Raw genomic sequence first — 21,415 nt, forward strand, 5'->3', positions numbered from 1 at the left:
ACAATTCGCCGGTGCCTCGACAGCGTCAATGTGTTCCACTCCGCCTCTGTACCTCTCCGCACGTACAATAAGCACCCTTGGCCTATCATTTGTGGGCCTGACCTGGTATTCTCTTGGGCCTCCGCAATTCTCTGCCTCCACTGGGGCGCATTCCCGACGGCGAGGTTCACTTGAGCTTTTAAAAATCGTAAAATAGGTGGTATAGCTGATGAGGAAGAGAGAGCGGTACGGAAAATGTTCAACATAGCCATATTGTGCTGAAAGTCGTGCTGCTGGCCGGGGGGGGGGGGGGGGTTCTCCCAGGGCCGGGGGAGTAACGAGGGGTGGCCGGGGGAGTAACGGGGGGTGGCCAGGAGGTGGGCTGTGGGGTCGGGGTGGATGGGCACGGAACACCATTGCCGCGGCCTGCAAGGCAGCGGCGTAGCTGCGCACGCCACTGACTGCCCACTGCGAACTTAGGGCCACTGGTCGTATGGGTGTACCGCCAGGCCACCCTCCTAAGTGCCCTCTGGCCCCAGCTGACCCATCAGCAGGATGGGTGCACTCCAGCGCAAGCAGTGCCATCTTGTTGGCTGGGATGCATGTGTGTGGGGAGTGAAGTGTGCATATGAGACTTCAGCTTGTCAGCCTTCTGAGTGTCAATCACAAAACCGGCGAATCTCACACTGTTTTCTCATTGGAATCAATTGTGTTCCATGTGGCGCCGGTGCTAGGCCCTCAGCGATCATTGAATCGGTCCAGGTGTGGCGCCAGGTTTGCTGTCGTGGAAGTCCGCAAATCCTGTCCTGGCGCCAACACTTAGTCTCAGGAATGGAGACTCCCGCCGATGGTATTAGTTCTACTCTTTGCTTTCCCCATTGAGGGTACATTTACTTCCCGTTGCCATTCAGCATTTGATAGTTTAAGTCCCAATATTATCCTTGTTGAGTTTCTTTATATTTCCTTTTTTTTGTCTTTACAATTGGATTTCCTGTGCAGCTGTGGCTATAATTTGCAGAATGCCATTTTCTTTTTATACATTCAGTATATAAATTCAATAAATTATGCTTCCTCATCATTACAGCCTTGGTATGAAAATGAAACAAGTTTGTCAATTCATTAACCAAGTATGTCCATGAACCAAATGAACAAAAACTCTCAGTTTTTCACATGTGGTTACCCAGCGAGTGCATGCTCCATTTTCTACTTGATTTGCTCATGTTTGCGATGGTCAGTTTTCTGGCAGTCCAATTATTTTTCCTTTTCGTTGATCTCTGCGTATTTACTCATGGGAAAAGAACATTTTTGCTTTACATGCAAACAGATTACTTCAGCAAAACAGTCTATAATCATTCATGGAATTGCATGGCTACCTAAGCTAGTTTAGTTGCATTTTGATACTGACCTACTTTGGCTCCAGGTCCAGCTACACCTCAGTTTTAAAATTTGCATTATTTTCTTAAAATTCCTTCAATACCCCGCCACGTCCTGTCTCTGTAATCCCCTCCGGCCCGACAAACCAGAGGTGTCATGATATGTAAACATGCAACCAATAAACACTCAGAATAGGACACAACCAATGGGCAGTCAGGACACTCAGAGGACACCACAAGGGGGCATGACATAAACACTATAAAAGGGAGAGGCACTCACGCCCGGCCTCTTTCCACAGACAGACATCTAGAGAGTTAGACAGAGTTGATCAGCAGCATCACACCCCAGCACATGACTTAGAGCAAGCTGGTACAGTTAGACTGAGTTACTACAGTTAGATTAGCAGAGAGTCAACCTCATTTGAGAACTGTGTTAATAGTTCAATAAACACGTTGAACTCATTTCAGAGTCTGGAGCATCCTTTAGTTAAGACTGCATCAAGTAGCAGCCTGTGTTATCCAAAGCAGCATAACATAACAAGAGGTATCTGTGCTTTTTAAATTCTGGCCTCTTGCGCATCTGTCATTGGTGGACACACCTTCAGTTACGTAAGCCCTAAATTCTGGAATTTATCTCTAAATCTCTCTTTTATCCTTTAAGATGCTCCTTAAAAAAACACCTCTTTGACAAATGTTTCTCTGGCCGTCTGTCCTAATATCGCCCTCCTTGGCTTCGTGTCACAATTTGTTTCCGTACTCTCACATGGTGTGCCTTCGGACATTCCACTACGTTAGGGATGGTATATAAAATGGGACAGCACGGTCGCATTGTGGATAGCACAATTGCTTCACAGCTCCAGGGTCCCAGGTTCGATTCCGGCTTGGGTCACTGTCTGTGCGGAGTCTGCTCATCCTCCCCGTGTGTGCGTGGGTTTCCTCCGAGTGCTCCGGTTTCCTCCCACAGTCCAAAGATGTGCAGGTTAGGTCGATTGGCCATGATAAATTGCCCTTAGTGTCCAAAATTGCCCTTAGTGTTGGGTGGGGTTACTGGGTTATGGGGATAGGGTGGAGGTGTTGACCTTGGGTAGGGTGCTCTTTCTAAGAGCCGGTGCAGACTCGATGGGCCGAATGGCCTCCTTCTGCACTGTAAATTCTATGAAAAATGCATGTTGTTGTTTGAAATTGGGGAGTTAGTGACATTGTGGTATCCAGAGGCCCACAGCAATGCTCTAGGAACCTGTGTTCGAATTCCACTGTGGCATATGGTGAAATTTGAATTCAATAAAAAGAAATGGAATTAAAAGCCGAACGACAACTATTAAATGGTTGTTGTAAAAACCCATTTAGTTCACTTATTTCCTTGAAGGAGGGAAACCTGCCAACCTCACTTGGTCTGGCCTACATACGATTCCAGGAAAGTAATTGTTTATGACTGCACTGTGAAACTCAGTTCAAGGGCAATTATGGGTCAGCAATAAATGATGGCCCAGCCAGTGATGCCCACATAGCCAATGAATACATTTTTAAAAAGAACATTAATGGACCAACATAATTTGCTTTCTCAATTACCTAAAGGGGCTCTCTCTGTGTAGTACAAAGCAAATCCACCGACAAAGACATAGGGCAGGATTTTCCATACCAGCGGAGACAGCCTGCTCTTGGCCAGTGGCAGGATCTTCCGGTCCTGCCGTTCTCAATGGGGTTTCCCACTGAATGCACCCCTCATTGACAAGAAACCTGCGGCAGCAGTGTGCCACTGGCGAGACTGGGAAATCCCGCCAATGTGAACAGTCGGAAAGTTCCGTCTATGGATTTCATTTTATTTTGCACTGATTTTAGTTCATTTCAATAATTTGATGCTGCAATTGGTGATACCTGAACTAGGTGGATGGAAAGCAAATCCATTACAGATCTTCCAGAATTTATGCACATAATGCAGGCTGACACTTCAGTGCAGCAGTGAACGAGCAGTGCACTGTCGTCTTACAGCTGAGACATTGATCCAAAGTCCCATCTGCTGTTCAATTTGTGTGACAGATCTCGTGGCTATATTCAAAAACCAGCAAGAATGGCATTGCTGATGTCCTGGTCCACATTTATCACTCAACAAACGTCAGGAAAAAAAATCAGAAAAATCCAATATTTATCTTATTACTGTTTGAAAGGCTTTGCTGTGTGTGAAGTGGCTGCCCCATTTGCTACATTATAGCACTTACCACACTTCAAGTGTAATTGATTGTGAAGTGCTTTGTAACATCCCGAGGAGATTGAGGGTGCATTCTTCCTAAAAGCTTAATCTCTCTTTCTATTCTGTGAGGATGTGATTAAGGCACCATTCACAACCCCTCAGATACTGAATTAGTCTGCATCTATATGTAGCCAGATCCGGACAACATTGAGACTTGAGCTGAAAAGTGGCAAGTAATATTTGCACCACACAAGAGAGAATCTAATCATCTCCCCTTGACAAGCAATGGTATTACCATCGTTGAAACCCACTGTTAACATCCTAGATGTTACCATTGACCAGAAACTGAACTTGACAAACCATATCAATACTGTAGCTACAAAAGCACATCGGAGGTTGGGAATTCAACAGTGACAAAGTCACCTCCTGTCCCAAAGCCTGTCCACAATCTGCAAGGCACAAGTCAGGAGTGTGATGGAATACTCTCCACTTGCCTGGATGAGGGCAGTTTCAACAACACTCAAGAAGGTGGCACCATCCAGGACAACAAAGCAGTCTGCTTGATTGGTACCCCAGCCACAAGCATTCACTCCCTCCACCACTGCTGCACAGTAGCAGCAATGTGTACCATATACAAGATGCACTGTAGGAACTCACCAAGTTTCCTTAGGCACCTTCCAAACCAAACAACCACCACCATCTACAAGGACAGAAGATACATGGGAACTCCACCACCTGCAAGTTCCCTTTCAAGCTACACACATCTTGACGTGGAAATATATCAGTGATGCTTCACGGTCAAAATCCTGGAACTCCCTCTCTAACAGCGCTATGGGTGCACCTACATCACACATTCTACAGCGGTTCAAGATGGTGGCTCACCACTGCCTTCTTAAGGGACATTAAGGATTAGCAATAAATGCTGTTCTAGCCAGCGACACCCACGTGTTAATAAAGAATAAATAGCAAAAGATTATTTCTTATTCCCTTCTCAGTCAAATGACCTGGTGCCCTTTAAAGAAATGGAATAATATGAAATAAAGCAGAGCAGTAAGAGCAGAGTTTTGGGAGTTTTACTCTGGACTTATAGCTGATTTAGAACTACCCCATACTGGACGAGCATGCTGAGATTGCTGAAAAAACAAATCACGCCAAAAAATTTTAATTCTGTTTTCAGTTATTTGTTGTTTTGAGAAAAAAGCACAATTAAAGTTAACAAATGACTTCGAGCATATTCTGTGATATTTTAATTGGTTTTGAAACCCAGTTTAATTTTCAGTGAAGCAACACACAAAACAGTTAAAAATGTCCTTATTAAGCTTATTAACCAGGACTATAATGAGAAATTCAGTCATTGACTTACAGTGCATCTTTCTAAAATATGTGGGGGGGTGATCTCTGTCCTGGGATGCCTGGAATGTGTTGCCCTATGGGACGGAGAATCGGGCATCAGGGGAAATTTGGGATTGGTGCTGGGCGCCAATGTGATGCGCTGACCCCCACTTGCTGGCGGACAAGGTCTGGGGATCCCTGTAATTGAGATACTGCCCACAAGAACCAGTGTGATAATGGAACCCCCCAGGAACCCTACCTAATGGATCCCCCTCCATAGAGTCCCCCCACACACAGACTCCCCCCCGCCCCCAGAAAAAAGATCCCTGTCTAGAAGCTAGAGAGCAGTCCAGACAGGGGAAGTGGGAAGCATTATAGCTGCAAGACTTACTTTGCAGCTCTACATGTCCATTCCTCGAAGGAGAACAGCTGTGATCTATTTCTGGTTCCCACAGATCCATTAGCTACAAGCCAATCATAGCTTTCGACTAGTGGTCTGTGATTGACAGCTTCTACTAACTATCTGTAGCTTTGATCCATTCATAGACCTTCACGGTTCAGTGGCCTTAATGGTGAAACCCCAATGTTTGCAAACATTGACCACACCAAAGGGAGGTAAGTGCGGTGTAATCACATGCTTGAATGCTTGGAATGCACTTACATCTCTTTGGTGATGGGGGGCTGCTGTCTGGTGGGAGGGACAGGGGCGATTTTTAGTGTGGGGGGGGGGGCGCGGGGCCGGTTTGCAGTCGGGGTGGGCAACGGGACTGATTTGTGATGGGGGGGGGTGGGATCTCACTATCGGGTCACCTCACTGTCGGGCTGCCCAAAAATGGCGGCCTGATAGTGGGCTTCCTTGGGAAGCCCTCATATTCCTGACCTTACAAATATATCAGTAAGATGTCTTACAACACCAGGTTAAAGTCCAACAGGTTTGTTTTGATGTCACTAGCTTTCGGAGCGCTGCTCCTTCCTCATTCACCTGAGGAAGGAGCAGCGCTTCGGAAGCTAGTGACATTGAAACAAACCTGTTGGACTTTAACCTGGTGTTGTAAGACTTCTTACTGATCTCACCCCAGTCCAACGCCGGCATCTCCACATCATTACAAATATATGCATGGCGTGAACACTGAATTGCAATGGTGTGGAACATTGAATTGCAACTCACTGAGGGAATCGTAAAACTGGTGCAATTCATTTCCGGCTGAATTTTCCCCCGTCGGGGTTCTCCGTTTTGCCAGCAGCCCGGGATTTCCCGACGCCGTGGGGCTGCCCAACAATAGGGAACCCCATTGACCAGCCGGCGAAATGGAGAATTCCGACTGCGTGCCATACCAGAAATCAGGTGCGGTGGGACGGAGAAACCCACCCATAGTCTCTCAAATGGAGAATCCAGCCTGTATCCTTTCTCACTTGTGGCAAAAGGTAAAATGAAAGTCGTTTCTTGGATGACCTTGAACTGAAATTGACTTGGTTGACCCAAGCCCAATAGTAGTGGATTTGAGACCACAGCACAAAATCAATCTTGCTTTCGCACTATTTAATGTGAACCCACAACACACATGTCCCTTCAAATGTACCAAAATCAGCAGCAGGTTGAGACATCGCTCGCAGAAGCTCATCAGCTTGGCAAATTAAAAACATCACAATTATAACTAGTCTGTTTTTCAAGCCAGAACATTGAGGGCTTGTGTGTATATGTCTTATTCACAATTTGTTAAATCTCACGAGGAGCTAAACTTGATCCTGAGTACAACTTCCTCTACCCGTTCTCTCACCATGAGCTTCCGTCAGCAGAAAAATACCAATTACACTTGTAATGGCTGCAATCAATATTAAACCCAGAGGACGTTAAGCCGAGAGTTTCTTTGTAATAGGCGATGGGGCTGGATCTCCACCCTTGTGATCTTGAACCATTTTCCTGCTTCAAAATAAATTACAGCAGATTGGGCTCCCTCAAGTAAATTAACTTTGTGCAGGCATTCTACCACTGTAAATGATGGTAGAGGGGAAAGAGAGAGCAAAATGCCTTATTTGGGGTTTTTGGTGTGGCATTGTGCCTATCTGCCCATTTTTCTTCTGACAGTGCTCCAAGACTGCCGAAGCACAAGCAGATTCTCGAAGGAAAGTTCAGCCCATATTATCTGAGGAATATGAAATGGCTGGCTTGATTCTCACTGAGCAAATAGAAACAGAAAGAGGACATGATCCCAAAAATCAAGAGGGGAAATATAGAATTATTTCCATTGTGAAGTGGGAACTTCTCCATCTACCCACCTTCTATATATCTTAATACCCTTCCCACACAAAGTCTATCGGCTGCGATTCTCCCTTCCGGGGACTACGTCCCTATGCCGGCGGGAAAACCGCGCCAACGACTCCGGCGTCAAGGGGCCCCCAAGGTGAGGAATTCTCACCTGTCTAGTGGGGTAGGTGGACACCGGAGTGGCTGGCGCCGCTCCAGCCAGCGGCAAAGGGACTGCGCCAGTTTGCGCATGCACGGAACGACCGTCGTGATCTCGCACATGCGCAGAACCGCTGGCGTGATTCCGCGCATGCGCAGACCGGCCGTCGTATTTTGGCGCATGTGGGGGGGGTTCTTCTCCGCATCGGCCATGGCAGAGCCCTACAGGGGTCGGCGCGGAAGGAAGAAGTGCCCCCACGGAACAGGCCCGCCCGCAGATCGGTGGGCCTCGATCGCCGGCCAGGCCACTGTGGGGGGGCCACCGGGGGGTCGGATTCCCCCACGCCGACCGAGGACCACCCAAGCCGACTTACCTGTCAGGTCCCGCCGTATGGGACCATACGTTACGCCGACAGGATTGGCCAAAGACGGGGGGGCCGCTCGGCCCATCGGGACCGGAGAATTGGCGAGGGCCCCGATCGGCGTGGCTGGAATCCCGCCCCCACCCGAAAAACAGCACCGGAGAATCCGGCAGCCGATGTCAGGGCGGCGGGGTGTCACGGTGCCAGGGTAGGTTCGATTCCCGGCTTGGGTCACTGTCTGTGCGGAGTATGCACGTTCTCCCAGTGTCTGCGTGGAATTCCTTCGGGTGCTCCGGTTTCCTCCCACTAGTCCTGAAAGACGTGCTTATTAGGTGGATCAGACATTCTGAATTCTCCCTCAGTGTACCCGAACAGGTGCCGGAGTGTGGCAACTAATGGATTTCCACAGTAACTTGATTGCAATGTTAATCTAAGCCTACTTGTGACAATAATAAAGATTATTATTATAAAGACATTTTATAAAAACAAGTTATTCTTTCCACTGACTTCAGAACATGCAAAATACATCCTGAAAACTGTGTTCCACGTTCAGATATTTATTTTATTTTAAAGAAGTTATGAATGTCTATGCGGCAAACCCAGATTGTGGGAAGGAAACAAATTGCCACCTACTTGAGAACTGAATCGAGAAGCCCGACTTGCTGATGAAGAAATCAGTGTCAAACTGGAGTGTTATGGAATTGAATGTGCTGTAGATGTCATCAGGTAGTGAGGAACCGCTCCACTCCTTCAGCAGCATATCACTTTCTGTTGGCCCATCCCACACTTTCAGGATGTCATGCGATGCCTCAGTGTCAAAGACAATAAAATGAAGGCTGCAAAAAAATGTATAAAATTTAAGGATCTGAAGAATCTCTCATTAATTATTCTAATAAGTTGAGTTCTCCAGTTTTACATCCCATTATCCAAAAATATATTTACAAAGCTGCTTTGAAATATAAATCAAGAATTTTTACTTTTTCATCCCGTTCACCTGCTCTTTTTTGTTGCAATTTTAAAGCTGTGGGAAAGTCTACCCACTTAGTCGTAAAGAGTCACCTCTCTGAAGGAGCTATATTTTTCACACAAAATAAACCAGCAACAATCTGGATCTGAGCTGTCCTTTTGCCTTTTTTAAACAAGATGCTTACAGTAACAGCAACAACAAAGTAACAACGATTAATTGATAAATGCGGCTTGTGAAAGGATGAACAACTTCTGTTTGCCTTGTATGAGAGTTTAATTGTCTGACTGGGTGAAAGCTCACATTCTGTGACACCTCTTTACCATCAGTAGCTTCTTTCAAAGTAACTATATTGCTCGACTGCATCTCTCCACATAAATCTGTTTTTTAAAAAATGACATTCTCTGCCAATTGTTTTAGTTTTGTCCCCAGTACAATTACCTTAATCTCTTGGCTTCCCAATGATGATTTTAATACCTGACATCCTTGAAACAAATGGAGGAATGCAACCTAAATCAAGCCACACAAGGGGTGACTTGCACTTTATACTTGTGCCTATATGTCCCAGGGGGATGAAAAAAACCTTTGATAGAGTTGAGGCTTCTGTTCTCAAGAAAATGGGGGATATCGGACTGCATTCTGTTACTAAGGTATGTGACTGTCTGCCTAACAGCATGTTGAATAGTTCCAGGAAAATACCTTCATCAAATGTCATGTTTTCAGTGGCACTGCATAAAGGAAAACATGTCAGGTTGCTCACCAAAATGCTATCAACCATAGTTGCAGACACTGTTTCACTCACCTGGTGATGATCTGGGCAAGTCTTCATTGGATCCAGGCCAGCAAAAAAGTCAGATGCACAACCGTGCCACCTGCTTCTATCAAGCAGTTCTATCAATTGTAACTAACAAAGCTAACTACAGAATTGGACAGTGCAACCTCCAAACTGCCTCTACTTCTGTGCAAGTGTCCTGAATTACTTGGATGGCGCCATGGTTAGAAAAAAGGACCTCCTTATAATCCCCTCATAGCCCACTGCCACCACTTTAGTGGTCATTAATAATGGGGTCAAGTACTGGGCTTCACAATGACTTGGCTGCATCTCAAGTTACCTTCCCTTTCATTTTTACCCGTTATTTCTTACTTGTCTCCTCTTTAGCTTCTGAGAAGTCTGCTTATCACAATGTTTTATAAGACTTCATAAAGATTGTTGAGTTTTTGTCTCTGTTTTGTTACTTCGCCTTAGTTGTTCCTTATCTTTAAATTTCACGATGGTCTTCTGCTTCCTCTAGGATCCATCACTCTAATCATGGTTAAACTGCATCACAATTAGAAAATCTCGGTTTGAGTAACTCTCAATAGAAAATGCTCCATTTCAAGATAATCATCTAACCCTCTTAAATGATTAACACCAACATTTCCATTTCAAAAGAAAATCAACTTTCCAGCTTTGAAAATTGAAAGGATTGCAAAATTCTACAGTGTCCATGTATTAAGTCAACCACATTCATATGAACATCTATAAATTATTTTAACATAATTTAATTTAAAGGTTGCAATAATTAAACTTTCAAACTTAACCTATTTTCCGCATATTTTCTTGACTGATTCAGAAATATCAATCAACAGGAAGAAGGTGCAGCTGAAGGTGTGGGGGGGGGGGGTGGGCGGGGAAGGACCTTCCATCGACAGGTACATAGGTTTGATTCACTGCAATTGAAACACTGATATAGATTTTCTGTGATGTTAGTACCCCTTGTAGGCCATGATCGTGGCAGCCACAACACATGGGGAGAGCAGGAGAAATTGTTAGCTCCCTAACCTTGTCTTCCACCATTGATCTGTTAATAAATTTAAAGAGTAAGCGTGAGGCACAATAGTTCAGATCACCAAAGTGCCCAACTGTTCAATGGGGCAGTAAGGGTTGTTGCTGACTTTTAGTTGGTTCAATTCGCTCTGTTTTATAACCTTTGCTCTAGAGTATCTTTATGATACCGCAACGAGGTTCAAGTTCAAGTAATGATCAATAACCCAACACACCAATTAGTAATATTCAAATCACTACACATTTATTATACACAGTAAATCGCTACTCATGCATAAACTCTGCTTTCTAGGCTATTTCTATAACTAACAAGCCTATACATAGCTTCGGACTGGCCCACCAGGTCAGGGGAACAAATGGCCTTTCGTTTGGGTTCTGAAACTGCAGGATTCAAAAGCTGGTATAGACTGGTAACTAGGAGCGCCTATCTCGTAGCGAGTATTGACTTGAGACTTACTTCTTTGGAGGCCGCTGGACAGGTCACTGTCAAGGGTTGCTTTGCGTTGCTGAGTGATACTGTCAAGAAGGATGATTTGAACTTGGGGACTTTACTTTATAGTCCCCAGGGGCTTCCCACCCTTCGGGGCGGACCCCGTACATGGTTCCAAGTGATTGGACTTCGTTCCAATCACTTGGCTCGATTTCTCCAATACTGGAGCTGTTCCCTGATCGTTGGGCGGTCTTTAAGTGTCCGTAAACCTTTTTTGTGTTGGCTCCAGCTGGCACCGAGGAGTCTGGCTTGGCCTTGTTTACCTTAAAATGTTTCGATTGTTCTCGGGGATCGCTCATTACTATGTAGATGGCTGCTACATTACTATGCAGATAGCTGCTTGTATCGTTGCTGTCTGGGTTTCTGCAGAGTCTAATACACAGTAAACTTGCACCTGCTAGCTTTTGCCTGTGTTGGCTGAATTTCCCTTCAGCCTTTGCGGTTCTCCATTTTATGTCGGGAAGTGGCCAACTCAGGTGGCTTCACGCCCTCTTTGTGATCCTAACGCGAAGCTTGAAGGATCACATAACTGCGTTGTCTTCATTCCCTGACCCAGCGAGCACTCTTCTATGGCCTCTACACTGACCATAACTATGCAAGAAAAATTTAACTAACATTCTAAGTTGCGCTATGTCAAAACAGGGACATGCATTACAAAATAAGAAAAACGGTACCTCTAACTGTCCTCACTAAACTACACTCACTCAAACATTCAATCATACTAACTTCCTTAATGATACAAACAAAATCATAGCAGCATTATTCACATTTTTCCTGGCTTGGCAGTCAAGCTCAGGATTGTACAGTCGCTCATGAAACACATTTCTTTATTCACAAAAAAAAAGAGCGCAAACGAATGTCCTTTATTATAGATCGCGGGGGTTGGGGGTCTGGTCATAATCGAAAGTAGGGGATCTTATCCTGTATACCGGGGTGCGAGCGCGGTAAGCTCTCCTTCTCCATTTCCTCATGTGGATAGTCTGCACGATGCTGCAGAGTATCGCCAATACTAGTAGGGATTCTATTAAGTAGGACAGGGAGTACCAGGTTATAAACCTGTCACACCACGATGGTGTGGTGTCGCTTGTGACTGGGCTCTGGGTGCTATGGGGAAGTGAATCATTAACGGCTGGGGGGGGGGGGGGGGGGGGGTTGGGGTCAGGAGGTTCGCGTTCACGCGCAACCAAATGTTCATCAGGGTGATGAGCAACACGGAGGATGTCCTCATGGTTCTTCTTCTTTCTCTTCTCTTCGTTTTGTCTCTTTTCCTGGCGCTTCTGGGGTTCTGTGGGATCAAGCATAGTGTCTGTTACTATCTTGGTTTAATATCTCATCTGTTAATATGTCTGTCCTTTCATGCCAATTCTCCCTTTATGATTTGTCATGTGTGACACGCTCATTTTTTTTTTTTTAAACCGAATATTCAGGACAAGACACACTTACAAATACTGAACCAGTGCGAGCCGTCTCGCAGGCTGTGCAATTTACCATCCAAATGTTTGAGGATGTAAATAGCATAGGGTTGGCAACCTGAGGGTCGCCTGAAAACGAAACAAATCTTTTTGAACGAAAATTGCTGAAATGAGGTGCGTATGAGCCGCGACGGGTAAGATTTGGATGGAATCGCCGGGTAGGACGGTGACCAATGCCGTGTGTGCTCTACCTGAGCGCAGCTTAGCAGAGGGGAGTCCTTAGGCAGTGCGGGTCCCAATGCCGTTTCTCCACTGCCTGAGCAATCGACAAGAACGGGCAAAAATGTAGTCATCGTGGGGGGGCTGCCGTATTGGTTCTACCTTCGAACCAGAAGGGCAGTTATGAACGGGGGTCTGGCAAGCTCTCAGCGGTTTCGGCCGATGACTGTGCTGGCACGTTCTCAAAGGTTTCTGCCGACAAATAAGGTGTGGGGCCGTGGAAAAAAATTTCCGATCTTACAAACAACATTTAACAATACCACTACAAACAACATAAAACATGCTGCAGGTTCCATCAGAAAGGACACCATTATCTCCCAAGCGGTTCCTTTTTAAATCACCATCTGGACACCTCAGTTATCAGTTGCGAACAGGGTCGCAAAGGGGTTCTCGCTTTGGGAGTTAGACTCAAAGTCATCATCTTCTCCCGGATGCCAAACTCTCGAGTGTATAAGGGCGGATAGGGCTGCATGGTGTGATTTGGGATCCAACTCGTCGTTCCGGACGAGTCTGCATGAGTTATCTCGGTGCCAAAAGGTGGTGTCTAGTTCTGTGGGGACGGAATCGGGGTCGTAATCGTTGGTCGGTGTTGGGGTTTGTTTCGGAAAGTGATCATGAAGGGATCACTCGAATCATGGTGTGATTCGCTGGGTGTGGGTCCCGTTACATGGGGATAGTAGGGAGGTGTGCTGTGGCTATTGTCAGTGTCACAGTCGCTGTCGCTACCGTTGCAGTCTGTGCGCATTCCGGGGCGGAGTGTATAGCTCGGGGGTGGAGTCGGGGTTGAGTCTGTGGATGTGGTGGGCGTGTTGGGGGAGGGGGGGGGTAGGGATACGTTGGCTGTGGGCTGGGCATGGTCTGCTGCGTCGAGCATGACGTGGTGTGCGTGGTTGGACTGTGGGTCATATGGCTTAAGCTGGTTAATATGGAACCACGCAGTCTTTCCGTTGGGGTACTTAATTTTGTACATGGAGGGGCTTACTTTGTCCGCAATGGAGTATGGACCCGAATATTTAGGTGACAGGAATGTGCTGGGGTTGTATATGGAGAGCATGACCTGCTGTCCTACCTCAAACTCAGTTGCATGCACTGTCTTATCGAAACAGGCCTTGCTCTGTTTCTTTTGTGTGCCTAATCTTACTGCGGCTGCTAGCTGAGCCGTTTTAACATTCTGTACCAGTTGTTCAACTGCTTTCTCGTGTGTGAGGGCCGTCACTTCGGGGCTGGTCAAATCTAATCCCAATAAAAATTCTGTGCCTTTCATGGGGCGTCCGGTCATGAGGGTGTGTGGGGTGTAACCTGTAGATGTTGAAACCGTATTTTGCAAAAACATCAGCGCAAAAGGGAGGACTGCATCCCAAGTTGTTTTTCTGGACCATTTTTCGGAAGTCCTTCATGACACGTCCCGTAAAATGGGAAACTTGGTCGGATTCAATGCTGCGGGGGAGTCCCCATCTCGTAAAGATGTGGTGGGTTAAGATCTTGGCTGTGGTCTTTGCCGTGTTCGTTCTGGATGGGAATGCCTCTACCCATTTCGTAAAAATGTCTATGACAACTAATACGTATGTGTAACCATTCCTGCAAGGGGGAAATGGTCCTATAAAATCGATCTGGAGGTTAGTCCAGGGGCCATTAACGGGGTGGGTGTGACTAAGTTGAGCTTTCTTGGCGTATCTGTCCGGATTGTTCTGGGCACAGATAAGGCAATTCTCAACGTAGTGCGTTACGTCTTCTTTTAAACTGGGCCACCAACAGAGCTGCCTGAGGTGGGCTGTCGTGGGATCAATTCCGTGATGTCCATGACTGTCATGGAATAAACAAATAAGTTGATTCCTGTCCTGTTCAGGAACCCCATAAAGGGTGTCTTTTAACACCACACCGTCATGTGTGTTCAGTGCATTTTCAAATCTATCATAGGGTGCTGTACAGTTTCCTTTTAAAATCTCCCTGAGAATGTTATCCTGCTTCTGGGCCTGCACTAAATCCTCGATATTAGTCTGTGAGACCTGAACTGCATTTACTGGTGCGCCTTCGGGGGGTGTCCAAAAATATCCATGCCTGGAACCTGCTTTTGCCAGCGTGTCGGCTTTTACATTTCCAGTGGGGGAGGAACGGTGGTGACTACGAACTTTAACTATTCCAAAAGTCCTGCCCTGTGCTTTTTCTAAAATGTGACAGAGCAATGGGGCTGAGGGGAGGGGTTTTCCGTCTGCGGAAACAAATTCTCTTGCTTTCCTCAGGGGTAGGAATTCTGTGAGGCTATTGTAGACACAGAGGCTGTCCGAGTATATGTCTGCTGGGCTGGGGAAGGAATCTGGGTGATCCACAATGTGCACAACGGCTGCTAGTTCTGCCGCCTGCACGCCTAAGTGTCCTGGTAGCTTTAGTGATATTTCTTCTAGGGCGCGTCCCTGCATGTCCTCAACATAAATGCTGCATTCTGTAATGCGCTTCCCTTCTAATATTGTGGAAGATCCATCCACATATATTCTTATGGGTTTGCAGGTTTCTGTGGGCTGAGGGCTCTTGGGTGAACTACCTATCTTTCTGGGGGGGTTTTTTGCAATAAAGGGGCCTGTGTTGTGGTGCGGTGAAATGATTTCACATTCGTGGGGGATGCCTGGGTACTGAAGGTTATCGGCTAAGAAAGTGTGGGTCTTGGTCCTTTTAAGAGTGATGTCCCGTCCCTGCAAAAGAAGGGTCCATCTAGCTGCTCTAATTTGACTAACTGTCCTTGAGTCGCCCGTCAAGTAAAAGTTGGATGGGGGTGTGTTCTGTGAGGATTGTGATGGTGTTTAGTCCGGTTATGTAAGAAAAATATTGTACTGCCCAAAAAACTGCGAGCAGGTGCCTTTCACAGGCTGAAAATCCCTGCTCCACAGCGTCTAAAACTCTGGAGGCGTAAGCCACGGGCCTTAACTGTTCGTGCCGTTCCTGGAGTAGCACGGCCGAAAGGGTGCGGTCTGTGCTTGCTAGCTCTATCACATAGGGGGAAAACGGGTCTGGAACTTGCATTGCGGGGGCTGCTATGAGTGCTCTTTTCAACGAGTCCACAGCATCCGTATGCTGCGGAAGCCATTCCCAGGGGGCTACTTTCTTTAGGAGGTCTGAGAGGGGCGCTGCCTTGCTGGCGAAACCGTCAATGTGGTTTCGGCAATAGCCAACCAGTCCTAAAAACAACCAGAGGGCTGAAACGTTCTGGGGAAGGGGCAATTTAGCAATCGAGTCAATCCTTTTATGCTCGATCTCGCGTTTACCATGTGTGATAATTGTACCCAAATATATCACCTTGTTTTCCAAAATCTGGGCCTTTTTGGGGTTAACTTTGCAACCAATTTTCTGGAGGAGTTCCAGGAGTTCGGCCAGAAGCTCGATGTGCTCTGCCTTGGTGTCTGTCTGCAGAAAGAGGTCGACCACATCCTGGACCAGACATTCGAGTTGAGAAAATTTTGACAAACCATTTGCCAACTGTCGATGGAAAATGGAGGGGGAGTTGTGGAATCCTTGTGGAAGGCATGTCCACGTGTACTGCTGATTTTTAAAAGTGAAGGCAAATTTGTACTGGCACGCTTTTGTCAATGGAATGGACCAGAATCCATTACTGATGTCCAAATCCGTAAAGTATTGTGAGTTGAGTCCCTGTTTGAGCATGGTTTCGGGACTTGTGGCTACCGTGGGGGCTGCTGCGAGGGTGACTTTGTTGAGTTCCCGGTAATCGATGGTCAGTCGCCATGATCCATCGGGCTTTCTCACTGGCCAAATCGGGGCATTATTAGTGGAGGCTACTGATCTGAGTACGCCCTGCTCTAATAAGCTGTCGATTACTTTTGCGATTTCTTCCTCTGCCTCTTGGGGAAATCCGTATTGCTTTTGGGGTCTAGTGTCAGGTCCTGTGATTTGATCGGAACCAGTCATCCGGCCACAGTCGTGTTTGTGGGTCACGAATGCTGTCCTGTTCTTTTGTAAAACTGCCCTAACCTGCTCGTCTGTGCTAATTGTGGTGAGGTCAAACCAAAATTCGCCTACTGCGCTAATCTTGTTTGCATAATCTCCTATGGTGAGCGTTGCGGGGGCTCTTGCGGATTTTGCCATTTTCCAGACACACTGGTTGGATCAAAGGATAGGTTGTGGGAATTCATAAAGTCTATGCCTAAAATGTGTTCTGCTGTGTGGGGTAGATCGACTAAGACTATGGGGTGCTTGGTGGTGATGTTGCCGATTTGAATGGGTACAGGGGCTGTGAAGTGTCCTTGCTGTGAGTGGCCTGTAAAGCTGCCGAGGGTGATGGTGGCTGCAGTGGGCCATGTGTCCTTTTGAAACATGGTGGAGGAATTGATTGTGGTGCGGGTCCCTCCTGTGTCCCAGAGAAATTCGATGGGCTGTCCCCGTATTTTTGCTGCAACTACTGGTCGGCCGGTCCTATCCCAAAAGGTGTCACAGACCCAACTGGGGGAGCCCGAACACCGTCAGTCTGTTACGTTCAGGTCCGTCTGATCTGAACGGGTGCTAACACTATGTATGGGCTCTGTCCAATTCTTATTCAGTGTGCCTGCCTGCTGGGCTCTCTGTGGCTTTCGTGGGGCATTGCATTCTCTTGCAAAGTGTCCCAACTGTCCACAGTTGTAACACTCTTGTGGCTTTTGTGGGGGGCTGTTCTTGCCTTAATTTACCCATGCAGGGTTCTGGTATGCCTTAACTGCTTGTATGTCTGCTTCTGCCTGCTGTTCTTCGGGATTTTTATTCGTGGGTTTGTTTTGAACAGATTGCTCCCAGGTGTGGGACAATCTTTTTACAACCCATTTCTCATAATGAGCCTCCTCTGAGGGATCATAATTGGCACAAGCTTTTTGTCCTGTTTCTGTGACTTGGGAGATAAAGGTGCGGGTCCATTTGGCCATGTTGTCTGGGGACAAATGGGCGTGGTCTAAGTCTCCGAAAACTGCTGCGAAATAGATCCACAAGCATCCAGCAAACGCTGTGGGGTGCTCGGTTTCTTTTGCCTGCACTTATTGAGGCCATCTACGGGATCACCCCTGTTATACCCAATCGCGTCTAGGATCGCGGTATGCATTTCTGCAAGGGTGCCTCCTCCTACATTCAGTGGGTCGGGAAGGGCTGCTACGACCGAAGGGTCTAAACTCAAAACTGAGAGCTTTACTTGCTCTCGCTCATCCAGGCCGTACATGGTAGCCTGCTGCTTTACTCTGGCAAAGAAGTGGTGGGGGTCTGAGGTGGGGAGGAACGGTTTGATTTTACCACATGCGTCCCGTAATTGGGTCACAGTTAAGGGGGTGGTATAAAGAAATTCTGTGTCGTCTGATGTGGCTGTGCAGTGGGTGGTGACTGGGTTCATTGGAGCCTGAACTATCTGCTCTGTGGTGGGTTGGGGTGCTTTTCTCTTCTGGGGCTTTCCCTGCGCACATGTTCCTTGAACATATCTCTGCGCTGTCTCACTCAATTCTTCCCAATCAGGGCCGTCTTCCTCATCTAGCTGTGATCCAAAGGTTTCCTGGAATCCTTTTTGAACTGAAAGCAGAGATTGCAGTTCTGCAATCTGCTTCCGGCACTTTGCGTGGTCTAATGAGCTTTGTCTTTGCTCCATGGTGGCAGCATGGAGTGCTCTTAACGCTGCCTTCAGGTCACTACACTGCCTCTACCTGCTTCTCAGTTTCCTCTCGTACCAGGACTGCACGTTGCGTGTCCTGATAGGCCTTTTCGCACTGGGATTGGAAGTTGCTTAGGGGCGCCAGACAAGACTGGTGTGCCCTCTTGGCACATCCACCTCTCCGTCCTTTGCTGCTAACTTCCTCCTTAATTCTACATTCTCTTTCTCTACCTCACTGACATCGACCTTGCTCATTCGATGTATGCCTTCAATCTCTTTTTGGAGCGTCCCAACGACCTCCTCTGTGCCTCCCAATTGTGCCAAACAGAACATGATTGCCATCGGCTTGCGAGCTTTTCCTAAGCTCTTCTTGTGAATCTCGCTCAGGTTCTCCCACCAAGTATGTCCTATACTCCCGGGACCTGTTTCCTCATTTTCACAGAATTCGCTCCAAAGGGGCCATCCTTTCCCTTTGAGGTACTTTCTGATTTCCTCTTCCCAAACGGGACACTGTCCTACTCTACTGCTGGTCGCTGCGACCACAGATTTTCTTCGGGGTTCATGAGGCATTGCACTGCCTGCATTGCCATCTTTCTTATCTGAATGCTTTTCTTGAAATTTGGAACAAGGGGTATTAAGGCGGTGCTGTAATTACGGGTACGGCTTTCGCTATTTTCTGGAATACAAACTCCCGACAGTTTTGTCGCAACAAAAATTCTATCAGTATTACCTTATCGTCCTGTTTGTTACGCATGCATTAACACACATCCAAATTATGAGGATTGATCAGAACTGCTTGAACACTTGTGGTTTTTCTGTTCCCAATTGGATTTCTAATTCAAATTTTAGGTTCGCCTGGAGTGGTTAAGCCTCTTCTAGATTGGGTCCTGTCAGGATGTCGCCAGTAATATGTTGCTAACTTTTGTTTGGTTCAATTGGCTCTGTTTTATAACCTTTGCTCTAGAGTTGCCAGGTATCTTTATGATACCGCCACGAGGTTCAAGTTCAAGTAATGATTAATAACTCAACATAGTAACTCAATTAGTAAGATTTAAATCAATACACATTTATTATTCACAGTAAATCGCTACTCATGCATAAACTCTACTTTCTAAGCTATTTCTATAACTAACAGGCCTATACTTAGCTTCGGACTGTCCCACCAGGTCAGGGGAACAAATGGCCTTTTGTTCGGGTTATGAAACTGCAGGATTCGAAAGCTGGTACAGACTGGTAGCTAGGAGCTATCTCGTAGCGAGCGTTGACTTGAGACTTACTTCTTTGGAGGCCGCCGGACAGGTCACTGTCAAGGGTTGCTTTGCGTTGCTGAGTGACCCTGTCAGGAAGGACGATTTGAACTTGGGGGCTTTACTTTATAGTCCCCAGGGGATTCCCGCCCTTCGGGGCAGACCCCGTACCTGGTTCCAAGTGATTGGACTTCGTTCCAATCACTTGGTTCGATTTCTCCAACACTGGAGCTGTTCCCTGATCGTTGGGCAATCTTTAACCTCTTTTGTGTTGGCTCCTGCTGGCGCCGAGGAGTCTGGCTTGGCCTTGTTTACCTTAAAATGTTTTGATTGTTCCCGGGGATCGCTCATTACGATGTAGGTGGCTGCTACATTACTATGCAGATGTCTGCTTGAATTGATGCTGTCTGGGTTTCTGCAGTGTCTAATGCACAGTAAACTTGCACCTGCTAGTTTTGCCTGTGTTGGCTGAATTTCCCTTCAGCCTTTGCGGTTCTCCATTTTAAGTCGGGAAGTGGCCAACTCAGGTGACTACAGGGTAAACTCATGAACAGATAGAAAAATTAAGTCTATTTCCAGGACTGACCAGCAATGCTGAACGCAAGAGACTATCAATGTTCGACCTGACATTTATAGCGGTATATTTCTGGCATCTAGTATTGCTAAAGAAGGAGAGCTTGCTGTAAATTTTAAACGTTAATCACCCTGTAGCAAGTGACTGTGATTTAAAAACATTTGGACTTTCCTTCAGCTGCACCAGTGGCAATCAGTCACAATCCATTGCTACGGGTGTGGTTGAGGGCTGCAGCAATTATGTTATTCCTCCACTCCCTGCTAAAATAGGCACCTAACTGCCACCAGGAATATTTCCACGAGTCTGTTTTGAAATGGTATTAAGCTTGTCCATGGATGATTGGTCAGGGCCAGGACCAAGTGAGATACACAGCGGTCAAGTTTCCATCACCTTCATTGTAGCTTCAATCCCATCATGTTGGCCTTATACTTCTTGGAATTGCATTCAAATCCAGTTTTTATGTGAACATACGAATTAGGAGCAGGAGTAGGCCACTCGGCCCCTTGAGCCAGCCTTGCCATTCAATATGATCATGGATGATCTGATTGCAATCTCAGCTCCACATTGCTGCATACCCCCGATAACCTTTCAGCCCCTTGTTTATGAGGAATCTATCTAGTTCTGCCTTAAAAATATTCAAGGACTCTGCTTCTACTGCCTTTTGAGGAAGAGAGTCCCAAAGACTCTCAATCCTCTGAGAAAGAACATTTTCTCATCTCTGTCTTAAATGAGCGACCCCTTCTTTTTAAACAGTGAACCCCTCGTTCTAAATTCTCCGACAAGAGGAAACATCCTCTCCACATCCACCCTGTCAAAAACCCTCAGGATCTTAAAGGTTTCAATTGAGTCACTTCTTATTCTTCGAAACTCCCACGGATACAAACCTTTCGTCATAAGACAACCCCCCATTCCTCCAGTAAACCTTGTTTGAACTGTTTTTAACACGTTTACATCTTTCCTTAAATAAGGAGACCAATACTGTACATAATACTCAAGATGTGGTCTCATCTTTACCTTGTATAACTAAAGCAGGAAACTGTTTTCATTTTCATTATTTCAAGTTCCGGATAAGATGGACTTTACTTTCACTGACTCTCTCTTTTTCTAATATGTAGCCACTGACTCATTCTGGTGTAACATGCTGATTCACCTCCAGCTCCTCACTCAAGCGAGCACCATTATGCAACTCCGCAATGGAGGCTTTGCAATCATTAAATTATCGGATATTAATCATAAAAGATTATCTGGTCCCTACTTTAGGGATGTTGAGACGTCTTTACAATTTTCATCTTAAAGTTGCTAGTAGAACAACTGCTGCATTCAATTGTCTCAGCTCAATATATACAAAGCATGGACTCAGCACTTCAACACCGACAGCAAG

The 21,415-nt window shown here is 46.4% G+C and overlaps 1 protein-coding gene across 1 annotated transcript in view; it reads right to left on the minus strand.

Annotated features, from left to right (window-relative positions):
- Positions 1–21,415, minus strand: part of LOC140410474 (CUB and sushi domain-containing protein 1-like) — a 3,392,839-nt gene that overhangs the window by 656,028 nt on the left and 2,715,396 nt on the right. Inside the window, exon 26 of the mRNA XM_072498599.1 lies at positions 8,272–8,474. Coding sequence (XP_072354700.1) covers positions 8,272–8,474 — 203 coding nt within the window. The remainder of the gene's footprint in view (positions 1–8,271; positions 8,475–21,415) is intronic.

The sequence above is a fragment of the Scyliorhinus torazame genome, chromosome 4 (genome assembly GCF_047496885.1).
Source record: "Scyliorhinus torazame isolate Kashiwa2021f chromosome 4, sScyTor2.1, whole genome shotgun sequence".
Classification (NCBI taxonomy): domain Eukaryota; kingdom Metazoa; phylum Chordata; class Chondrichthyes; order Carcharhiniformes; family Scyliorhinidae; genus Scyliorhinus; species Scyliorhinus torazame.